Genomic DNA, 21,016 nt, shown 5'->3' with positions numbered 1-21,016 from the left:
TGTGCCCTGTGTGCTGTGCCCTGTGTGCCCTGTGCCCTGTGTGGTGTGCCCTGTGCCCTGTGTGCTGTGCCCTGTGTGCTGTGCCCTGTTTGCTGTGCCCTGTGTCTTGTGGCCATTCTGCCTGTGAGGGCTCAGATCAAGCAGAGTGAGGAGCTGTAAGTGAGCTGATAACGAACACCATACTGTTGGTGCCTTGGGGGATTGATTAGCCCTGAGAGTCCCAGGGGACATCGATGTGCAGGGGGACACCAGTCGGTGGAGCAAGGCAACATAATTGATTAATTAGCCTTGAGAGTCCCAGGGGACAGTGAGGTGCTAGGGTGTACCAGTCAGTAGAGCAAGTCAGCTGCTCTTACTGGTGCGACTGTTTCTCTGGGTGACACATGGGCCTTTGCTTTGGCTTGCAAGTTCTTTGTCCAGAGCTTGGCAGAGAGAACCTTTCTCACTCATTGGGGAAATTAATTTCCTTTATTATTTTTATTACTACTTTGTTTCTAATACACTTTTGTTTGCACTTGGCTTTAGGCAAACACGCACCCCACAAGTGTTGGACCCATGAGCCTCCGAGAACTGCCTGCTCACAATGGGAACAACCAGTGACGAGATGGTGCCCGTGGAGCAGGCCTCCTCGGCCTCCTCCCTAGATCCCCTGTGCTTCCAGTGTGGCCAGCAGCACTGGGCAAGAGAAAACCACTTGTACAACTACCAGGGGGAGGTGGACGATGACCTCGTCTGCCACATTTGCCTCCAGCCCCTGCTCCAGCCACTCGACACACCCTGCGGACACACATTCTGCTACAAGTGCCTCAGAAACTTCCTGCAGGAGAAGGATTTCTGTCCACTGGACCGCAAGCGGCTTCATTTCAAGTTGTGTAAGAAATCTAGCATCCTGGTCCATAAGCTTCTGGACAAGTTACTGGTCTTGTGTCCATTTTCTTCTGTGTGCCAAGGTGTAATGCAGCGCTGTGACCTAGAGGCACATCTTAAAAACAGGTAAGCATGAAGGGTCAGAGGCACCAAGGAAGTGGATCATAGAGCTGCTACATGAGACATATGGGGCCAGGAACGGTGCCTTGTGCCTATAATCCCAGCACAGATATGCTAAGGCAGGGGGATGAGCTCCAGTAAACACATGAGCCAATCAAATAAGAGGTGTGATAAATAAGTTGCATTGGTCATATTTAAAAATATACCTCAAAAGCATGAATATGGAAGCCACAATAAGCAATTACCACTTAGTAATATTTTCCTCATCATACCATGCAGTTTCAACTCAAATGGGTGACAGATGATAATATTAAAGTCCTTTTGCAAAGGGGGTTGGCGTCAAAAGAAGGAAGGAACTAAATGCAAGCAAATTCTTTTGTCTAGTTTATTTTCATAAGGAAGAGCTGTACGTGAAGATTCTTACTGCAGCATTATGCATGGTTGGTACACTGGAATCAGTCCAATTTCCTAAGGATGGCGAAAGCCACTCGAGGCTGCACTGGCCTTTGGCAGACAGACCTCTGTGAGTTCTAGGCCACCCTGGTCTTCATAGTAAAAACATGTTTCAAACAAAACAAACAACAAAAAGAAAGGTGAAGGGTTAAATATACCCCAGAACTCTAACCCACAGTCAACGAAAACAGCAGTTCTGCTGTCAGGGAAGGGTGGAAATGAGTTGGCTGATTAAAGTTGCTGAGCTCTTGAAGAATCTGTGTTGAGAGCCTTAACTGAGTAAGAACTAGGAATTAGAGGCAGAAATGTTTAGAGGTGATTTTTGTTCTAATAAACATTTGTTTCAAATGCTAAGTAATTTATTTGTATAACTAGCTGCTGAGTCTTAGAATTTGATTTTAGTAAGACTTGGCCTTTGAAATAGATCATATAAAGCGGAGCTGGCTCCGGGGCTCATTGAGTAAAGATGCTTACCCCTGAGTCAGACAGCCTGAGTTTGATCCCTAGAACCCTCAGGATGGACAGAGAGAACAGACTCCTTGTAGCTTCTTCCAACCTCCTCATGGGCACCATGGTACATTCGCCCACATAGAGACACTCGCTCACACATATGAATAAGTAAATAACCACTCGTCTTTTAGACTCACATCAAGTGACAGAAATATATGTATTTGTTTCTAAGCATAAATTGAAAGAACTTGTGTGGTTGGGTTGACTCTGGCCAACAGTACATTCACATCACACTGGATTCAGATACAGCACATTCTAATGTAGAATAGCACATAAAGTCCTAGAGCTAACCAGACTGATCCAATCCTGTCATCTCAGTGCATGGAGATTTAGAGCTAGTTAATGTATGCTTATGTTTAAACTTTGCAGTGTGCACCAGGCTACTTTGCCGTGGAGTCTGTGCACTGCTCTGCTGGAGGGAGCAGTGGGCCTCTCATAGGCAAGTGGCTACGTGTAGGTATTCAGTTCTGAGATCACAGTGCCATAAAGGGATCTCACTTTATTCGTTAGGAGTAATTGAGAAGTGAGAAACTGAGTCACTCAGCTCGGGATGAGAACCTCATACTCTGTTGACACAGAGCTGAAGGTGAGGCCCTTGCTCAACGTGTACAAGGTCATGGGTTTGGTTCCCTATACTAAAGGGGAAAATGTCTTAAAACCTGAGGAATGTGGAGATTTACAGAGAAACTGCTTGAACCCAAGGTATGTTGCCTAAAACAGGGGCTAAGAGAAAATAGGGTGTGTGCCTTTGGAAAAGCAGGGAGCGTGGCTTTACATTCTGTATCTCCGTCACCAGCAGTCAGAGTCTGAGGACCCACCCGAGGCTTGAATGTGCTAAATCTTAGTCAAGCCTAATTGTGTGTGAATAATAGTTTGGGCCTCTTCCTTCCTTCCTTCCTTTCTTTCTGTCTGTCTTTTTTTTTCCCCTCTGTAATACATCTTTTATTTTCTTTTTAAATTAGCACACAAACGTACTATCATGACATCTTCATACAAGGCTTCTTACGTGTCTCAAAACTATTATTAGGGTAGGATTCCTTTGTGTCATACCAAACATGGATGACCAAACAGTTGTGCTGGGTACTTGCCAAATAACATTCATGTGTACGACACTTCTCTCTAGTCTCTCCAGCCCATCTCCACACCTAACACTCAAAACGAGCAATAATGCCAGTGCTTATTGGGGGTAAGCAAATTGTGTGCTTGTGCACTGAAGACCCAGATCTGGTTTTTTTTGTTTTGTTTTGTTTTGTTTGCTCCAGAATTTTTAGGAGGAAAAGGAAAAAAAAAAAAAAAAAAAAAAAAAAGGAAAGGGGAAAAAAAGAAATACCCGATAAGAAGTTCTCAGCCTAGATAATCTCAAGCAGTCTGTGTCTTAAGTCTGCCAAGTCCTCTCTGTGCTGTGGAGCTCAGTGGATTTCCCATCTCATTCACTGTGCTCCTCTGTGCTGGGGTTCCCTGTGACTGTACGCTGCTTCATTGTTTCCAGTGAGCTGTACTCTCCTATTGGACTTTAGTCATACAGAAGTGGTTTTCCATAGTCCTTGAGATATTACAAATTTGCCATTGTCTGATTGTTGAGTATCAGGCTTCCTTCGGTCAGTTTCTGTCGCTGCTTCCTATCCTGTGCCTGGTCCTCACTTCCTCTTTATTCCATGCCCAGCACTGAGTAGTGACACACTGAGTTGCAGTGTGTCAGCTCATTGAACATCAAATCAGTCTTTTTGAGGCAGGTTCCTATTGTATGCCCCAGGCTGGCGTGGAACCCCCAATTCTGTCTCAACTCAGTTCCAAATGCTGGAATTACAGGCATGGGCCACTGTTCCTACCTTTCTTTTATCTGTTTATAAGTCCTGTGAAGTAAACTTAGGGCCTAATATGCCTTGCAAGCACTCTGCCAGCCTGGCTTGTTTTGTTTTGTTTTTGTTTTTTTGTTTTGTTTTTGTTTTTGGGTTTTTGTTGTTGTTGTTGTTTGTTTTTTTGTTTTTTTTGGTTTTTTGGGGTTTTTTTGGTGTTTTTAGAGACAGGGTTTCTCTGTATAGCCCTGGCTGTCCTGGAACTAACTCTGTAGAGCAAGCTGGCCTCAAACTCAGAAATCCACCCACCTCTGTCTCCATCACTGCCCGGCTTGGTTTGGTTTTAATTTTGAGAACAAGAGTAATTATTTGCCCATGTCTATCTCTTTGTCTGCTGCTTTGAAGGTCAAGCTAGCTGGCCTTGCACACTTCTGGTGAACCCCGCCCCCCATCCCTAGGATTACAGGTGCTTCATCAGTGCCAGGCTTTTGCTCAGGTTCTGGGATCCAAGCTCAGGTTTGCAGGACTTAAGCCAGCTCCCCTGCCCATCTTCCACCTTTCTTAAATCAGTTCTTTCCAGACTGCTTTCCAGAATTCAGAAGTAGTTAGTTCTGATGACTTCTCCAGTCTGCTCACTGCTTTTATGGAGGGGAGACTTCAGGTAGACTTGCTAAGACCTTTTGCTCTCTGTCAGATTGATTTTTTTGTCTGAGTTGTATGTCTTTATCATTTTCCTTGATCCTAAGCCACTCACTGCTTCAGCCTCCTAGCACGGGGCTTAGCAAGCATCCCTTTGCCATCTCCCTACCACAACTAATAATCCATAATAATAATGCATAGTGTTTTTGCTGCGCCATGTCTCCTAGTGCTCCTGTGCACCTAGTAGCGGGGGAATGATGTCCCCGTAGCATAAAACAAGTTATTTTACATATGCTTTCCTTCAGAGAGCTGAGATCATGGAGCAGGTGTACAGCCAGCAGGAGAGGAAAACTTTTCTGCTCTTTTCTGCTACTGGAGCCCTTTGGTTTCCTTCTAATCAGGGATTGGTGTGGACCAGTGCAGCTCCCAGCTTGTGGCTGCTGCATTAGTCCTGACCACTGCTGCCTCAGAGCCCCACTAGGCCCAGTGTGGTGGTCTCAGCCGTGCATACACTTTTAGTCTATTGGCTTTACTTACTGCTTTAAATCCTCTGTGCTAACTTCCCGTGTGCACTAGGTTGCCCCTGCCATGCAAGTGGTAGCCTGTGTTATTGTTGAGTGCTCCATCTCCAAAGATACATAGGGGTTTTGCTGGTTGTGTTACCTGAGCCAGATTCGGACTCCCAGACTCAGATGGTTCTCTTGCCTTGGCTTCTGAATAGCTGGGCTATACGCTGTTCTCTTGGGATGATTCTCTCCCACACCTGGCTCTGTTGGGATGGCTCTCTCCCACACCTGGATCTTGGAGGTTTGGGGTCCTTTTGTTTTGGTCTGTGTGCACAAGTGCATATAAAGCCAGAGGACAGCCTTGTGTGGTATGGTGTTGCTGAGGCACTGCCCACCTGTTCTTTATTTTGTTTGCTTGTTTTCGAGGCAGGGTTTCTCACTTGCCAGCAAGCTTCAGGGGTCTGCCTGGCTGCCTGGCTCAGTAATCCCAGCACTGGGATTAGAAACATGCGCCACCACACCCACTTTGTTTTAATATGGTTCTGGGATTTAACTCAGGTCTTCCAATGTGTAAGGCAAGCATTTTCTGAAGCTATCTCCTCTCAGGATTGGTTTGGCTTGTTTGTTTGTTTGTTTGTTTGTTTGGAGACAGGGTCTCCAAAGAGCATAGATGGCCCTGACTGGCCTGGAATTCCCTTTGTTGGCCAAGCTGGCCCTAAACTCAGAGATTCACTTGAATCTCTTCCTAAAGGCATCAACACACCCACCTTTTTGTTGTTGTACAATTTCGTGTGTGTGTGTGTGTGTGTGTGTGTGTGTGTGTGTGTGTGTGTGTGTGTGTGTGTGTGTGTGTTAAGGTCTCCCATAAGCATGCTGGCCTTGAACTCTGTACAGCTAGGTTAGCTTTGAACTGATCCTCCTGCCTGTAGCTCTTAAATCCTGGGATTATGGGCACTCGCTAATACACCCACCTCAGCCTTTTGTTTTTAATGATCATTTAGGTCTGGTTAGCTTTGATAATCCATAGTGGTGTTTTGAAGTATTTGTTGGTAGAAAAAATCAATTTGTTTTTTTAGGACTTAAAAAGAATTCCACACAAATAAACTTAGTTTTGCTATTGAGGAAAATGCCAGAAGCCTTTGAAATCTGATCAGAGTGTGTTTGGACTATACCCCTGCAATTCAATTGCTTTGTGATGTTGGCTTAGCTCAGTTTCGAGTGTCCCGTGTGTATTAATAGAACAGTTGTGAGGATGCAGGAGCTTTGTGCACATCGTGGTTTGTTACACAGGGACTAGCAGAGTGCAGCCTCCTGGTGCTTCAGTTCTATGTGTACCAAGCAAGAGACATGGCTCTGAGTAGGCTGTGGCTGTATTTTTCTCTGTTCAAGCCCACTCTGAACTCCTCTATCCTCTGCCTTTTAACAGCTTCACTTTGCATTCCATGTGTGAAATTCACCTCTTTAAAGTGTATGTGTCAGTGCCTCATCTTTGTATATCTCCAGTGCTGTGCATCATCTAGAGTCTAGAACATTCCAACAACTGGAAACCCATTAGCAGCTCCTCCTTGCTCTCACACACCCAAGCTTGGGTCAAGCTGCCCTAATTTAATTTTCCACTTAGACTCTGTAATTTCCAGGATTTGGGGTTTTTTGTTTGTTTTGTTTTGTTTTGTTGTAGGATGCTTGCTTTTATGCTGGTTGGCTTTTCATCAGCCTGACACAAGCTAAGGTTCTATGGAGAGAGGGAGCCTCAACTGAGGAGCCACCTCCCATCAGGTTGCCCCGGAGGCAGGTCTCTGGGGGCATTGTCTTGATCAGCGATTGATGTGGGCATTGCCACCCCTGGGTCCTGGACTGTATAAAAGGTAGGCTGAATAGTCCATGGAGAGGAAGTCTTCCACGGCCTCTGCCTCAGTTCCTGCGTCTAGTTTCCTGCCTCCAGTACTTGTCCTGACTTCCCTTAGTGAAGGACTGTAAGCTGTAAAATTGCATAAGCCCTCTCCTCCCCAGGCTGCTTTTGGTTGTAATGTTTATCACAGCAGTGGAGAGCCAACTAGAACAGAAGTGTTGACAGAAATGCTAGTGCTGTGGCCTGGGCCTCCGTCATCTCTCTGTGGAACCCCCTGCCTTAGCCCTGTCCTCTTGAGTGCTTGGAGCATTGGTGTGCACACCAGTTTTCCCTCACCTCACACTGACACTTTTTGGTCCTTGTGTCTTGCAAGATTGTGTCCCTGGGATTGAAACTAGGACCTTAGCCTTGCTAGCCTAAAGCCCTGCCTAAGGTCATACTACAGCCCTGGCTCTTACTGTTTGTTCCTTGTAGCAGTTGGCTCTCTTGGCTGTTTCTATGTGGGCCCTCTGCTCTGCCTTGATTAGTTTGCTGTCGTGTGCTCACATGCACAGTGGCCCTGTGGAGGTCTACTGAGCAATGGCCCATCATCCTGTGGAAGTGTGGGTGTTCCCAAAGGTTCTATCTATAGACTTCCTCCCCTGGAGCCGTTTTCCCCATGATTTCCCGTGATGCCATTTTAGTCTTTTCCTGTCCTATGGGTGGTTTCCTGTTGTTAAGGATTTGCCTGTCCCATCTGGAATATGAGTATGCTTGCTTCTTCCTTTCTAGCAAGCTTAAATTTTTCCATTTTTAAATTAATTTTTTTAATGTATTCAATAGCAATAGGCTAGGTGTTGTATACCTCATAGGGCTATTAGTTTAGCTAAGTCTCCTGACCGTATCCACACACGAGAGTGTACATGAGAGTGTTCAGTAGTTGTCTTTCCCACAGCTGTGTGGTATGATCTCAGCTCCATCCATTCTCCTGCGGGTGTCATGGTTTTCAGAGAGGTAACTTTCAAATGTGTCTCTGGTTAATCCACCTACAGGCCTTGTGTTCCTTCATCTCCTTTTCAAAAATATTTGCCAGGCATTCTCAAGAACAGTTCCTGGAGTGTTGCACAGTAGTGCAAGATGAAGACTCATCTGTGTTCCTCCATCTCGGGGTATAGGACACTATAAATGAGAGGAGGAAGAGGGGGAAGCACTTCCTTATTCATCTTTCTCAGAACTCGAAAGCAGTTTTATATCTATATATACATGCTTAGCCACACTTCTGTGGGGAAATGTGCTGCATATGGCTCAGACTAGCTTTCAGTTTTAACTGAATCTGTCCTGTACTTTGTGACAGGGAAAATTTCGGAACTTTTAAATACTGTCATTGGATGCAGGTCTGTCACCCTCAGTGTGTGGTCTGCTATGGCTCTGGACCTCCACTGACTCTGACCGTGTCTCCCACCCTTCATACTGCATGTTACTGTTCGCTGTGTCCAGCCAGTGTGTGGGTAAAAGTACTATCAGTATACTCTGGCCAGCAAGAGGAGCTTTTGTCTAAACATGTCATTGCTTTTGAGTATGAGTCTCTACCCATCATTTGCTTAAATAAAAGCATGGTAGCGGTTCTTATTGTCTCGTGTGCTTAGCATAGGGCAGATTGGCTGAGCCTTGCTGAGAGTTGTTAAGCTCCCTCAGTATGCTTGCCCCCAAATGTGGTGAGGCACAGTGGCACATTCACATGAAGAAGCCTGTAGATTGCCACCCCTGGCTGAGACACCCAGCTTAGGAAAAGCAGTGTCTGGTCCAGATTTCATACCCATTCTCTCAGTGCAGGCAGACAGGACTCTTGTGGTATACTTCCAGGCAACTAGAGTCTACCTGAGTATTTTGGCTTTTGGCTGTCATTGTCTTAATGTCTTAACTGAATTTGCCTGCCAAGTAGAGTAGTGAGAACTCAGTTTGGACAGAGATTGGATCAGAACTGTGTGCTGAATTGTGGGTACTTTAGGCTCCCTTGTACATAAGCAGTTGCTGTGTATTTGTTCAGGTGTACACTGTTGATTAACCCCACCCATTCTCCTTCCTACTCAACTTCTCCTTCTCAAACCACCTGAAAAGCACCTGCTGCTCTTTCTAGGTGTCCTGGAGCCTCTCACCGGAGAGTCGATCTAGAGAGGAGGAAAACTAGTCAAGCTCAAACACAGATTGAGGGTGAAACTGGATCCATCGTAATAGATCCTCCAGGCACCTCACCCCCTGAAACGGACTGCTTGGGCACCGTGCCTGGCGAGAGAAACTTGACACCGGCACCTCTTCCTGTGTGGACCGAGGAGCCTGGCCTGGACAACCCTGCCTTCGAGGAGAGCACTGCAGCTGACTGTACGTGTGACGCAACACTCCCTGGTGTATCTGGTCTCCCTTGCCTTTCCTCCCCTGCCCTTCCAGCATGTGCTTGTGTCCTGTCGACACAGTTGCATTGGAGTGTGGTTTGCATACCACATCATTACCCCTCCACACCCTGCAGCTCTAGCTGGCTGCAGTCCAGAAATAAAGCAAATAAAGAAATAAAATCTTACCTGGAGGAAGCCGGTTCTCTATCCTTTCCCACTGGAACTCCCTACTTTCATGTGTGTGATCAGAATCTGATCAGCAGCAAAACCACAAACGCAACACAGACAACTCAAAAAGTCACTACACTAAGCACTGTGTTAATTAAGTAAATGTGCATAGCATTAAGAATTAAACAAACAAACAAACAAACGAAACCAGGTTAAAACCGTGAGCCTTGAAAGATGAAGGCTCAGATGGCCAGCTAATGTGTGCCTGGGAATACATCATCTGACCCACACCCCTGTTACCTGCACACGCACTAGGAAGCACACAGAGCCTGGGCTGCTGTTAATTCTAGAACTCATTTTCTCTAAGAAACCATAAATCACCCTCCGTGTTCATGTTTCTTGACACATCTGTGACACTTTCACCCCTTACTACTCGGGGCTATTGTGGCCTTTTCTCTGCTCCTGTGGGGTTATCCACCAGACCACAGCATTTTGTTTTGTTTCCCTATAGCTTTGCACAATCTGTGCTTGTGCACGGTGGCTTTCTGTTAGTGTGTGGTCCTTACTGGCCTAGTACATAGAAATTATTCACTGATGGTTACTGATCGCCTGTGGAAGAAGAAACTGGCTAATTTTAACCATGTTTTATTGACATAGACATTGCTCATCTACAAGACCCTGTGTTGAGCTAGACAGAATCTGAACATAAACACTGTTCTCTCTTTGACTTGGCAGCTGTACAACAGCCACTTAGTTTACCAGAAGGAGAGATCACCACCATTGAGATCCACCGCTCTAACCCGTACATACAATTAGGAATCAGCATTGTGGGCGGCAACGAGACACCACTGATCAACATTGTCATTCAGGAAGTCTACCGGGATGGGGTCATCGCCAGAGATGGAAGGCTCCTTGCCGGAGACCAGATTCTTCAGGTACCAGCTCCACCACAACTTAGACAATTGGGATGCTGTAGAAACTGAATTATAGAAAAATTGGTTTTGCTGTTTTTAATTGTGTGTGTGTGTGTGTGTGTGTGTGTGTGTGTGTTTTGAGGCAGGTCTTACTATGAAGCTCTGCCTAGATCCTATGTCTCCTGCAGCTGGGGCTAACGGTGTGTGCCACCGTACCCAGCTATTTTCTTCTCTCACTTTAATTCCAGTCTTGTGTCCAATTGGACATTTAGGGGCGGGGGATCCCTGGGCATGTGGGACCCTGGACACTTCTGGGTTGGACTCTTTGGCTATTCCAGGGCCATCACTGACCAGGCCAGACCTTTCTTTCCCATTGCTTTTACTGTATAGCCAGCTTTTTGTCCATCTCATCCCTGCATGTCTGACTGGTCCTTCTATTCCTTGATGACTAGAATGTGGCAGACAGACCTGCCCAGCACTGGCTGCTGATGATAATCTTTTGCACTGTCCTGGGAACTCAACCCAGATCTGTGCATGTGCTAGGCAAGCACTCTGACACTGAGTTATACCTCAGCCTGAATTAAACAAGCTTGTACCATAGAATGCTGGGTAAATTCAGAACAGTCGTTCCCTGATGCCCTGCCAGCATCCAGCTCTGGGTGTTCAGTCGCTGCTCTCTGTTGTCCCCAGAGTACTGCCTTTAGAAAGCAACAGCTATTCCCCCAAAGCATTAGCATAGGACCAGATATTCTTCTATTATTAGAAGACATTACTGAAAGGACAGGGACAGTGAGTGTCCTGTTTCATAGGAAAACTGCCCTGGCCATTCAAGTCCCTGTGATTTAAAAAGTGAAAAAAAGCGAGGGGTGGGGGGTGTAATTTCTATGAGAAAAATATTCATGAACAGGAGGAAGACTGCCTTCTCAGTGCTCAAGCATAAGCCCTGTCTCCCTCGACCCGTTCGTCCTTTGCTGTGATCCTCCGAGGCCTCTCGCCTCTCTCTTTCTCTACCACCTCCCCAGTCCAGGCCTTTGACACTCCTTCAACACTCCTTCCGGTACCCTCCTCCGGCTCTCCTCCCTGACTCCACGTTGTTCACTTCCAGAGTGATGCTGCTACAACCCTCATTGCCAACAGCAGTCACGATCCAAGGACCTCATGCAGCCTCACAGCTTTTTTTTAGTTTTTCATGACAGGATTTCTCTGTGTAGCCCTGGCTGTCCTGGCACTCACTCTGTAGACCAGGCTGGCCTCAAGCTCAGAAATCCACCTGCCTCTGCCTCCCAAGTGCTGGAATTAAAGGCATAGGCCACGACCAACCGACTACAGCCTCGCTTCCTAATCAGAGTTCTTCCCTACAGTGCTCCAGGCACCATACTGTGAGGGATACATTTTAAAAGTAAAAGTCTGTCCTGCCGTCATAGAACATCTCTTCCCATTGGAAGGTTGAGCATGCTAGCCTTCCTGCCTCCCTGTGGGAAACCAACTCTCTCTCCTCAGCCTGCTCCCACACTGTGCTCCGGTCTGTGTGCTCTCCCCTGCAAATGTCCAGCCGCTCTTCCCACACTGATCCCATTCCCTTGGTTTCTCAATCACACTTCTGTGCATGATCCACCACACTAAGTAAGGTGCTTCTGAAATTTTACTGTATGCACAGTCTTTCTCTGGTGGCTGCAAAAGTCCCCAGTCTTTTGGTTTGTGATTCAGATTTATCGCAGTGTGACAGGGAAGATTCAGTTGATACAGAGAGCAACGAGAGTGAGCTTGGCTGTGGCGTCCTGTTGAGAATAGTTGTCTCCTATAGCAAAACAAACCTGCAACCTCTAGGAACTTAGCTGTCCCCGGAGGAATCTGTAGCTGTGGAACAGGAGGGGCCAGACTGCAGGACAGCAGGGATGGGGTTTTCACTGGGGATCCACGGCATTTGTGTGTCTGACCATTTAACCATTGTTTTCTCTCTAGTCCTCAAGCCCCACACCCTTCCAGGCCACTGGGGTGGCTGACACAGACAGAACTTCAAATTGCTTTTGCAGTTCAGCCTCTGATGTACCATTTCCATGTACTGTATCTTTTCTGTTGTCTTATGTATATTCTCTGGCTGCACAAGACTGGCCACATTGATGACACTTGGCCTGTATTCCTCCGTTCCTAACTCCTTCCCACATTTACAGATAGTCTTAAAGCTATTTCCTAGTACCCTCCTCCCACACAGCTTCATACCTTGACCTTTACTGCAGCCCTCTCTCTCCTCATCTAGCCTTTCTAGCAATACTTTTAAGTGTATACTTTTGTCTTTTTTTTTTTTTAACAAAGTTTACCAATTTCAAAATCCCTGTGGTGGTTCATTTACAGACTGGTGGCTACACTAGTTTTAGCTTAGTAAACATGCTGTTAATGGAGTAACTAGAGTTTTCTATATTAAAGCTTGTGTGTGTGGGTGTGAGCACACCACACACACACACACACACACATTCAATGAGGTAGCGTCTTTACAAGGGGAACTTATGTTCTCACAACTTTACATACCTCTTCAGAGATTCATATGCAGCCTTTGAGCAGTTTTAGAGGGAAAATGCTGCTCGTTATAAATTATATCAGTGTTATTAAAAGAGATATAGCTTCTAAAACATTAAAAGTAAATATTTTTCGTTTGATCAGAAACATCGGTGACTTACATCGTGTTGGTTAACAAACAAAGGCCATATTTAGTCAAAATGCACAATAGCGCTGTTTGTGCTCTTTGTACAAAATCAAGACACAGTCTGTTTTCTCTGAGTCTCACTGACAGCCATGTATGCATTCTTGGAGAAGGAGTCTTTTCATAGTTGGGTACCCCCAGCCTCCTGTACAGAGAAAGCAGGCTGTGTGCTTGTGTATGGCTGCAGAGCAGAGTCAGGTTTCAGCCCGGCATGTTATCCCTTGTGACTGTCTGAAGACAGAAAATGTGTGAACACAGCGGTATCAGCTCACAGCTAAACTGCTAAAATGATGATGGACTCATGGGTCCCACTGGCCAGGGTTTCCAGAACACCTTGGAATTCTGGTCTCAAGTCCAGTATTATCATTTCTGTCAATGTACTGCTGCTTATACAAATGTTATAGACATGGGAGAACAGTAAGCTCATGTACAGTGCCTGCAGATTTGATGACTGCATTTTAAAAGGTATCCATAGACCAAAATCAACAAAATCCAAGGCAGTACTGTTCAAAACTGTCAAACTCAGAAAATAAGCAAACAGCTCAAATTCAAAGCGCTCTAACTGCCCATCTGAAATAGGTAAGAGGAGGAAGGCCTTTTGTGTAGCGCCACACACGCGCGCGCGCCGGGGCTCCTGATGGTCATGTTCCTAACCCAGAGCTCTCCCATTAGAGGTGCTTAGACAACATTGGTTTTTATCTCTGATGGATTCAGAGAACTCTAATTGTGATAAATACGAAAATTATACTCACCTCCTAGGTGGGTAATTGAAGCTGGACTATTTTCCTAAGTGATATGTTACATGTTCAAAGATCAGTCACTGTAATTGTATCAAGGCTGTACATTCTAATGAGTGCATGAATATTGAATTACACTCAGCATATTAAATATGCATTATATGTGTATGCTGATAATTAGAGTGGAATTGTAATTATATACTTTAAAAGTCACTCAGAATGTGCAACTTTTTAAGAAATAAAATGATTTATTTTGTTTAAAGTAAGTGTGTTTCGTTAGGTAAAGCAGCTTTGAAAATCTAGGAACGGAAGCCTGCGAGCCACTAGTGCTGTGCTTGATGTGGGCTTGCCCTGGCAGGATGTAGCCTGCTCCCTCTCACACTGGTCCTGGGAAGTAGAGTGGATCCTGAGGAGCCAAGTTCCATATTCCCCAAGGTTACCAAGAAATAACTGGCAAGGACTGTAATCTCAGAGTGTCATCGATGGCTGTGTCCCTAACTACAACATTGTGCTGTAATTCGTTTTAAATTTCCTGCTGTATAAGTCTTTAGAGGCTTTCCTTGTAGGTAAGGGATCCTGTAGCATTTTTTTCATATTGGTCCCTTTGGAGATGTCATCTTAAATATTTCTGCAAGTTAGGAATATAGAATATTGTAATGCACTGGTCATAGGAGTTTTGTGTGTCTGTCTGTTGTAGGTCAACAATTACGACATCAGCAACGTGTCCCATAACCATGCCCGGGCCGTGCTCTCGCAGCCGTGCAGCACGCTGCAGCTGACAGTGCTGCGGGAGAGGCGCTTCGGCAGCCGTGCCAACAGCCATGCAGACGGCAGTGGGCCGCGGGACGAGGTCTTCCAAGTGCTGCTCCACAAACGTGACTCTGCAGAGCAGCTTGGCATTAAATTAGTCCGAAGGACAGATGAGCCAGGTGTTTTCATTCTTGACCTCCTAGAAGGGGGGTTGGCAGCGCAGGACGGCAGGCTCAACAGCAATGACCGGGTGCTGGCCATCAATGGACAGGACTTGAAGCATGGGACCCCAGAGCTTGCTGCCCAGATTATTCAGGTAAATGTCCAATACTGCACCTGGATCGTCACACAGCCGTGTCTGTTTTCACTGGCGCATAACCTGGGCCGGCAATGTTTCTTTGGAAAATCAGACATGGTTATCTTAAAAAGTAGTCTTCAAAATCCACACTGTTATATATAACTTCCCTAAATAGATCTGTGTATGTGTGTGTGTTCTGTTTGTTTAGGGTGTTGTTGTTGACTGTTTTCCTGGAACCTGTGCTCCCACGTACTTTGGAGCATCTGTACAGTGTAAACACCTCAGCTTTACATCATTTCAAGAGAAGCAAGGGTTCACTTCAACCAGGAAGCTTGTCAAAGCAGTTTTCAAGGACAGTTGAAATGCTGGTTTGCTGCTCTGGGTATTAGCAGTAATGACAATGAGTGTGTATTGCAAGAAAGCTCAGTAACCACTTGACACTCCCCACAGTGTGAGGTAGCAATCAGAGCTCTGGGTTGTAAACAGCAGGGCTCTGTCACCTCAGCATTTGCATCTAAGACCCTGGAGATGATGCAGATGTGGCGAAATGACTTAAGAGTACAGTATCAAAGCTGTTTATCACTTATTTTCCAATTGAAGGGCAGAAAATAAAGCAATTTTTATATTAAACTTAATTTTGCATGTATGTGCATGCATGTGTACATGAGTGCAAGTGTGTGTGTGTGTGTGTGTGTGTGTGTGTGTGTGTGTGCACGCGCGCAGGTGTGTGCCTTCCGTGGTGCACATGGAGATCAGAGGACGACTGCAGTAGCTGGTTCTCTTCTTCCACCGTGGAGGTCCAAGAGATTGAACTTAGATCATCAGGCATTGCAGCAAGTGCCCCTACCTGCTGAGTCACCTTTCCAGCCCTTAAAGGAGTTTCCTAACATTGTTAATTTTAGTCATGGGCAAGGATTCTACTTCCTCTCACAGTTCCTTAAAGCAGGCTGTCAGATCTTCCTTCCACAGGAATAATAGTAAAGTTGGGGGTTGTGGTGATGACGGAACAGAGGCGTTGGGTAAGTCAGATGTACCTTTAAAAAGTACATCATGACCTTAGACGTGACACACGTGCTGACCTTCACTCAGACAGCAGGCATTTAAAATGGTAGCTGCCAGCCTTCGATTAAATTAAGGCTTACTGTTGTTAAATCTATAAACTGATACAAAAGAATTTAACTCTTAAAGACCTGTGTGTGTCTGTGTATGTGTATTGTATGTGTCTGTGTGTGTATCTGTGTGTGTGTGTGTGTGTGTGTGTGTCTCAGTGTAAAAGATTTGAAAATATTAGCCAGTGACCTTCCTGCCACCAGGTAGTGACTGCCCATGAGGCTTTGGTGAGGGAATTAACAAGTACACAGAAAATCAGTGTCCCAAGGCATTGCACATTGGTGGCATTTCCAGCCTTAGGTTACTCAGTGAGAACCTGCCTTGATGAGAGAGAAAAGAATGGGTTCCACTATCGATCTTTAAGGTGCAGACATCATTTGTGACAGATAGTGATGAACTGTCTTCCCCAGGCCAGCGGAGAGAGGGTGAACTTAACAATTGCCAGACCAGGGAAGCCCCAGCCCAGCAATGGCAGCCGTGAGGCCGGAGCACACAACAGCAGTCATGCCCAGCCACCCTCGCACAGCCGGCCAGGCTCACACAAGGTGAGGGTGGGTCTCTCCTTTAACCCCCATCGCCCTCTAAGGATCACTGTTACCTCGATAAGATATAAGTGTAGGCCTTGTGTATGCCTGCCAGTCACAATGCAATGTACAATTGGGGTTTTGGTTTGGTTTGGTTTGGTTTGTTTGTTTGGGCTTTGCCTGTTTTTTACTTTAAACCTAAAATGTAAGCTGTCATTCTGTTGGAAAGCTGAGCCTAGTTGTTTGGGGTTCACAATCTGAGAGTTGCCTCCCACGTCGGCCATTGTAGTTTCTTGTCAGGAAGGTGTCACCTGCTTGGTGATTGACTAGAAGTGACCCTCCAGGACAGTCCATGTGCTTAGTGCTACTGGGAAGCAGGTTCTTTTCAGGTTACCTGTTCAGATGTTATCATCAGTGTTATGACTAAAAATGCATCATGAACACATAAAGTCCATGGTTAGTAGTTAGGCATGTTATGCTAACAGAATTAGCTATGTGAACATAAGCTTTGACAGGCACATGGATAGTGTGTGTTTTTATGGTATTAAAATCCCCATCTATTGGCTGTGCAGTGGTGGCACATGTCTGCAGTCTCTACACTCAGGAGTCAGAGGTGGGCAGATCTCTGTAAGTTCAAGGCCAGCCAGAGTGAGTTCCAGGTAAATCAGGAGTACATAGTGAGACCCTGTCTCAAAAGCAAAGAGCTTTGGTCCTCATTTAGGAGTAAGGCATAAAGTCCCTTTATAAACCACCCAGAACTGTCACCTTGTTTGCCTATCTTCCTCAGCTGCGTGTTGTTAATTACCCAAGACCTTCCCTTGAACCATAGGACCTCACTCGGTGTGTCACATGCCAGGAGAAGCACATCACTGTAAAGAAGGAGCCTCATGAGTCCCTTGGGATGACAGTTGCTGGGGGCAGAGGGAGCAAGAGTGGTGAGCTGCCCATCTTTGTGACCAGTGTGCCGCCCCATGGCTGCCTTGCTCGAGACGGCAGGATCAAGAGAGGTAAGATGGGACTGGGCAGTGGTGGCACACTCCTTCAGTCCCAGCACTTGGGGGGCAGAGGCAGGCAGATTTCTGAGTTCAAGGCCAGCCTGGTCTATAGAGTGAGTTCCAGGACAGCCAAGGCTACAGAGAGAAACCCTGTCTCGAAAAACCGGAAAAAAAAAAGAAATAGAAAGATACAAGAGAGGTAAGATGGGGTCCTGGGAGCTCATCCAGGTCCCATCTCAGAAGTACAGTCACAGTGTTAAGAAGTAATTACTGTGTTTCATGTTAAACGTGACTTTTAAAAGCCTTTTAAAGTGTCCTTGTATAGAAAACATGGTGTTCTTCTGTAAAGTTAGGAATTAACCCTGATGATGGTTCAAGACTCTGCAGTACTCAGGCTTATTTTTATCTTGGAAAAGAACCTCTGAGATTCTTGTGCTTCTAGCCATGGAAGATAATGCTGAAGGCCATGTCACTAAAATACAGCATTGGTTATAATAAAGTATCCAGGACCTGTATGATGGCCAAGGAGGTAAAAGCACCTGCCATCCAAGCCTGATGACCTGAGTCCTGTCCCCAGAACTCAGCAGAGAAGACGGGATTCTGAAGGTTGCCCTCCGACCTCATGCAGATATCCCAGCCAGTGTGTCAAGGACTCAGGAGCAGAGGACAAAGCTAGTTTCAGAGGTTTAACTCCTTCACACTTCACATTCCCTCTCTAGTCTGTTAATGTGCACAAAGGAAAACATATAATGGAGCACTTTTGCCATGATAGAATAGCAGTCTGTGATGAGGTTCATACGGGAAGAAAATTGAAGCTGAAAAGTTATTTTCCCAGTAATGAAGGTAGGCTCTCTCTCCAACCTCACAAAGGCGAGCTCACAATGAATTTAAGACCTTATGCAAAAGCTAAGGCACTTGTGAGGAGCCCACATGTAAAGTCTTGTGACCTGTAATTAGGCAGCGATGTCTTAGGTAAACCACAGAGTGGGGAAAATGTTTATAAATCATACATTTATGAACGTGTATGTGCCATATCAAGGAATTTTAAAGAACTTTTCCAAATTAGTTAAAACCATAAATTATCTAATTTAGGGACAGAAATAGATATTTCTCCCAAGAAGGCAATTGCATGGAAAACGGCTCACCCCGACTGCTTGCCAGAGGCAGGGCTCAGATGCCCTCAAGCTGCTCTAAAATATTCTTGGGAACCATGGTGATGCTCTGCAGCCAACGGAGTAAAGCCCACAGCGCTGGACATGTATTTCAACAAGGCTACTATTTTTTCTTAAGTTACTTGGCCAATTATAGAATTTGGTGACAGTTCAGTTCCTTCTTGGGTTTTGGTTTGTTTTGGTTTTATTGTTGAGCACACACATGGGAGCGCCTTCCAAGTTTTTTGTTTTTTGGTTTTTTTTAATTTGAATCCACAGCCATTTGTTTATTTTTGTAGTGCTCTCAAAAATTGAGTTATACAAAATAACAATCCAAACCCCACCTTTCCTCAAGGATTATATAAAAGGATTATTTTTGTGACAGCCACTCTGTAAATAGTGGCTCCCGGTCAAACTAATGCAGTCACAATGTACAGCCACAATGGGCGCTTTCCCTCTGGACGCCCTGCCACCACTCCATACTGTAGCAAACAATGAAGCCCAACAGGGGTGTCAGTGCCCTAACCTGCAGTGGACTCTGAGCTCAGGTTCACAGAGCAAAATGTTCTACACAATAGCAAAAGTAAGCCAAATACATGATTCACATAGGAAGTGCAATGAAGAGGAAAAAAAAGCACAGATTCACAGCTTAACAAGCTGCAAGTTCTATGTTCTCTCTGTCCTTTAAGAGGCCCAGCTGTCTGAGCATCATAAACATGATGGCTTATTTTTACTGAACCTATAAGAAAAAAATTAACTTATTTTCCCCCCTTGACTTAGTAATATATGTGTAACTTAAAATGACATATGGGGTCTTATTTATTTATTTATTCTCTCACACAGCACATCCCAACCAAAGTTTTCTCTCCCTCCATTCTTCCCAGTCCCTCTCCCCACCTCACCCAGATCTACTCCTCCATTTCCCTTCAGAAAAGAGCAGGACTCCCAAGGGATAGCAACAGAACACAGAATAAGAAGATACAATAAGGGGCTGGAGAGATGGCTCAGCGGTTAAGAGCACTGACTGCTCTTCCAAAGATCCTGAGTTCAAATCCCAGCAACCACACGGTGGCTTCCAACTGTCTGTAATGAGATCTAATGCCTTCTTCTGGTGCGTCTGACGACAGCTACAGTGTACTTACATATAATAAATAAATAAGTATTTTTTAAAAAGAAGAAGAAGAAGATACAATAAGACTAGACACAAACCCCCAAGGCAACCCAGGAGAAGGAAAAGGGCCCCAAGAGCAGGTGAAAGATTCAGAGACACCCCAACTCCCGCTGTTAGGAGTCGCACAACAACACCAAGCTACACAATCATGACATATGCAGAGGACATAGCGCAGACCCATGCAGGCCCTGTGATTGCCGCTTCAGGCTCTGGGAGCCCATATGAGCCCTGCTTAGTTGAATCTGTGGGCCTTGTTCTCCTGGTGTCCTCCACCCCTCTGGCCCCTGGAGAGAATCCTGATGGACATCTCCAGTTTGGGCTATCTCTCCGCCTAATGTTTGGCTGTGGGTCTCTACATCTGTTCCCAACAGCTGCTGGAGGAAGCCCCTCTGATGACAATTGGGCTAGGCACCCATCTGGAGTTTGGTGGGTGGAGTAGCCCCTCTCAATGAGAATCTGTTGCTTTAACAGTCTGAAAGATTAGTCAGGTGATGGTGGTACACCTTTAGTTTCAGTACCCAAGAGGCTGAAGCAGACAGATCTTTGAGTTCAAGGCTAGCCTTGTCTACAGAGTGAGTTCCAGGACATCTAAGGCTACACAGAGAAAGCCTGTCTCGAAAAAACCAAAACAAAGTGAAATCTGAAAGACAGGTGATAAGTAAAGGGAGGTTTTCTGTACCAATGCAACACACGTGCTACCACCCTCAGAAAAACTAACCTTTCTTTGTCCCTGTATGTAAGAGGAGTAAAACATTGTAGCTAGCCTGCACAAAAGACATAGTCTGGTGGTATAAGCCATAAGCCTAGATGGGGCAGGTTTGGAGCGATTCTAACTTACTTCCCAGCCATAATGTCCCTCATTGCTTCCTGTTTCTCCTGGCCACGTGTTCACAGTCCATCTCCTCTCATGGTGGCCTCCTCCACTTCCGTGTTCTTCCTTCTCCTCCCTTTGGTCTCTCCTGAGATCCCTCACTCAATCCTCAAGTCCCACCTTTCTCCCTCCACTGCCCAATCACAAGCTCTAGCTTGTTATTGACCAGTTAAATTGGGGAGCAAGGTTGATGTTATATCACTTATGTATGTGTATATGAGGATCTGCTCACTGGGGGCAGCCACATCTTGGGGACTGGTATTTAGTGTTTGAATATATAGCAGCGTAAGACCAGCCCACTACACTTGTGTCCTTTAATAATCCCTGTGTCTCCTTTTTATTGTTTTATTTTAACTTGGGAGACTAACAAACATGTTGTTCCCCCTTCAACCAAGGGAAGATGTTCAAATCCTGTTTCATTTCACTAAGTGGCCCGGGTGACTGCTCTCATATTCTGGAATGTGTGCCCCATATGTATAAAATTGTGTAATATTAAATAGAATCTGTTTTTTTTTTTTTT

General features: G+C 45.5%; 1 protein-coding gene across 3 annotated transcripts in view; it reads left to right on the top strand.

Moving 5' to 3' along the window:
- Positions 1-21,016, top strand: part of Lnx2 (ligand of numb-protein X 2) — a 64,937-nt gene that overhangs the window by 36,446 nt on the left and 7,475 nt on the right. For all 3 annotated transcript variants that reach the window (XM_031338759.1, XM_031338757.1, XM_031338758.1), the window contains exons 2-7: positions 526-993; positions 8,857-9,098; positions 10,013-10,212; positions 14,324-14,692; positions 16,195-16,329; positions 17,138-17,315. In XM_031338759.1, coding sequence (XP_031194619.1) covers positions 584-993; positions 8,857-9,098; positions 10,013-10,212; positions 14,324-14,692; positions 16,195-16,329; positions 17,138-17,315 — 1,534 coding nt within the window. In that variant the 5' untranslated portion in view covers positions 526-583. The remainder of the gene's footprint in view (positions 1-525; positions 994-8,856; positions 9,099-10,012; positions 10,213-14,323; positions 14,693-16,194; positions 16,330-17,137; positions 17,316-21,016) is intronic.

The sequence above is a fragment of the Mastomys coucha genome, unplaced genomic scaffold (genome assembly GCF_008632895.1).
Source record: "Mastomys coucha isolate ucsf_1 unplaced genomic scaffold, UCSF_Mcou_1 pScaffold22, whole genome shotgun sequence".
NCBI classification, from domain to species: domain Eukaryota; kingdom Metazoa; phylum Chordata; class Mammalia; order Rodentia; family Muridae; genus Mastomys; species Mastomys coucha.
Note: the sequence above shows the minus strand (reverse complement) of the source record. Positions and strands in the feature narration are given on the sequence as shown.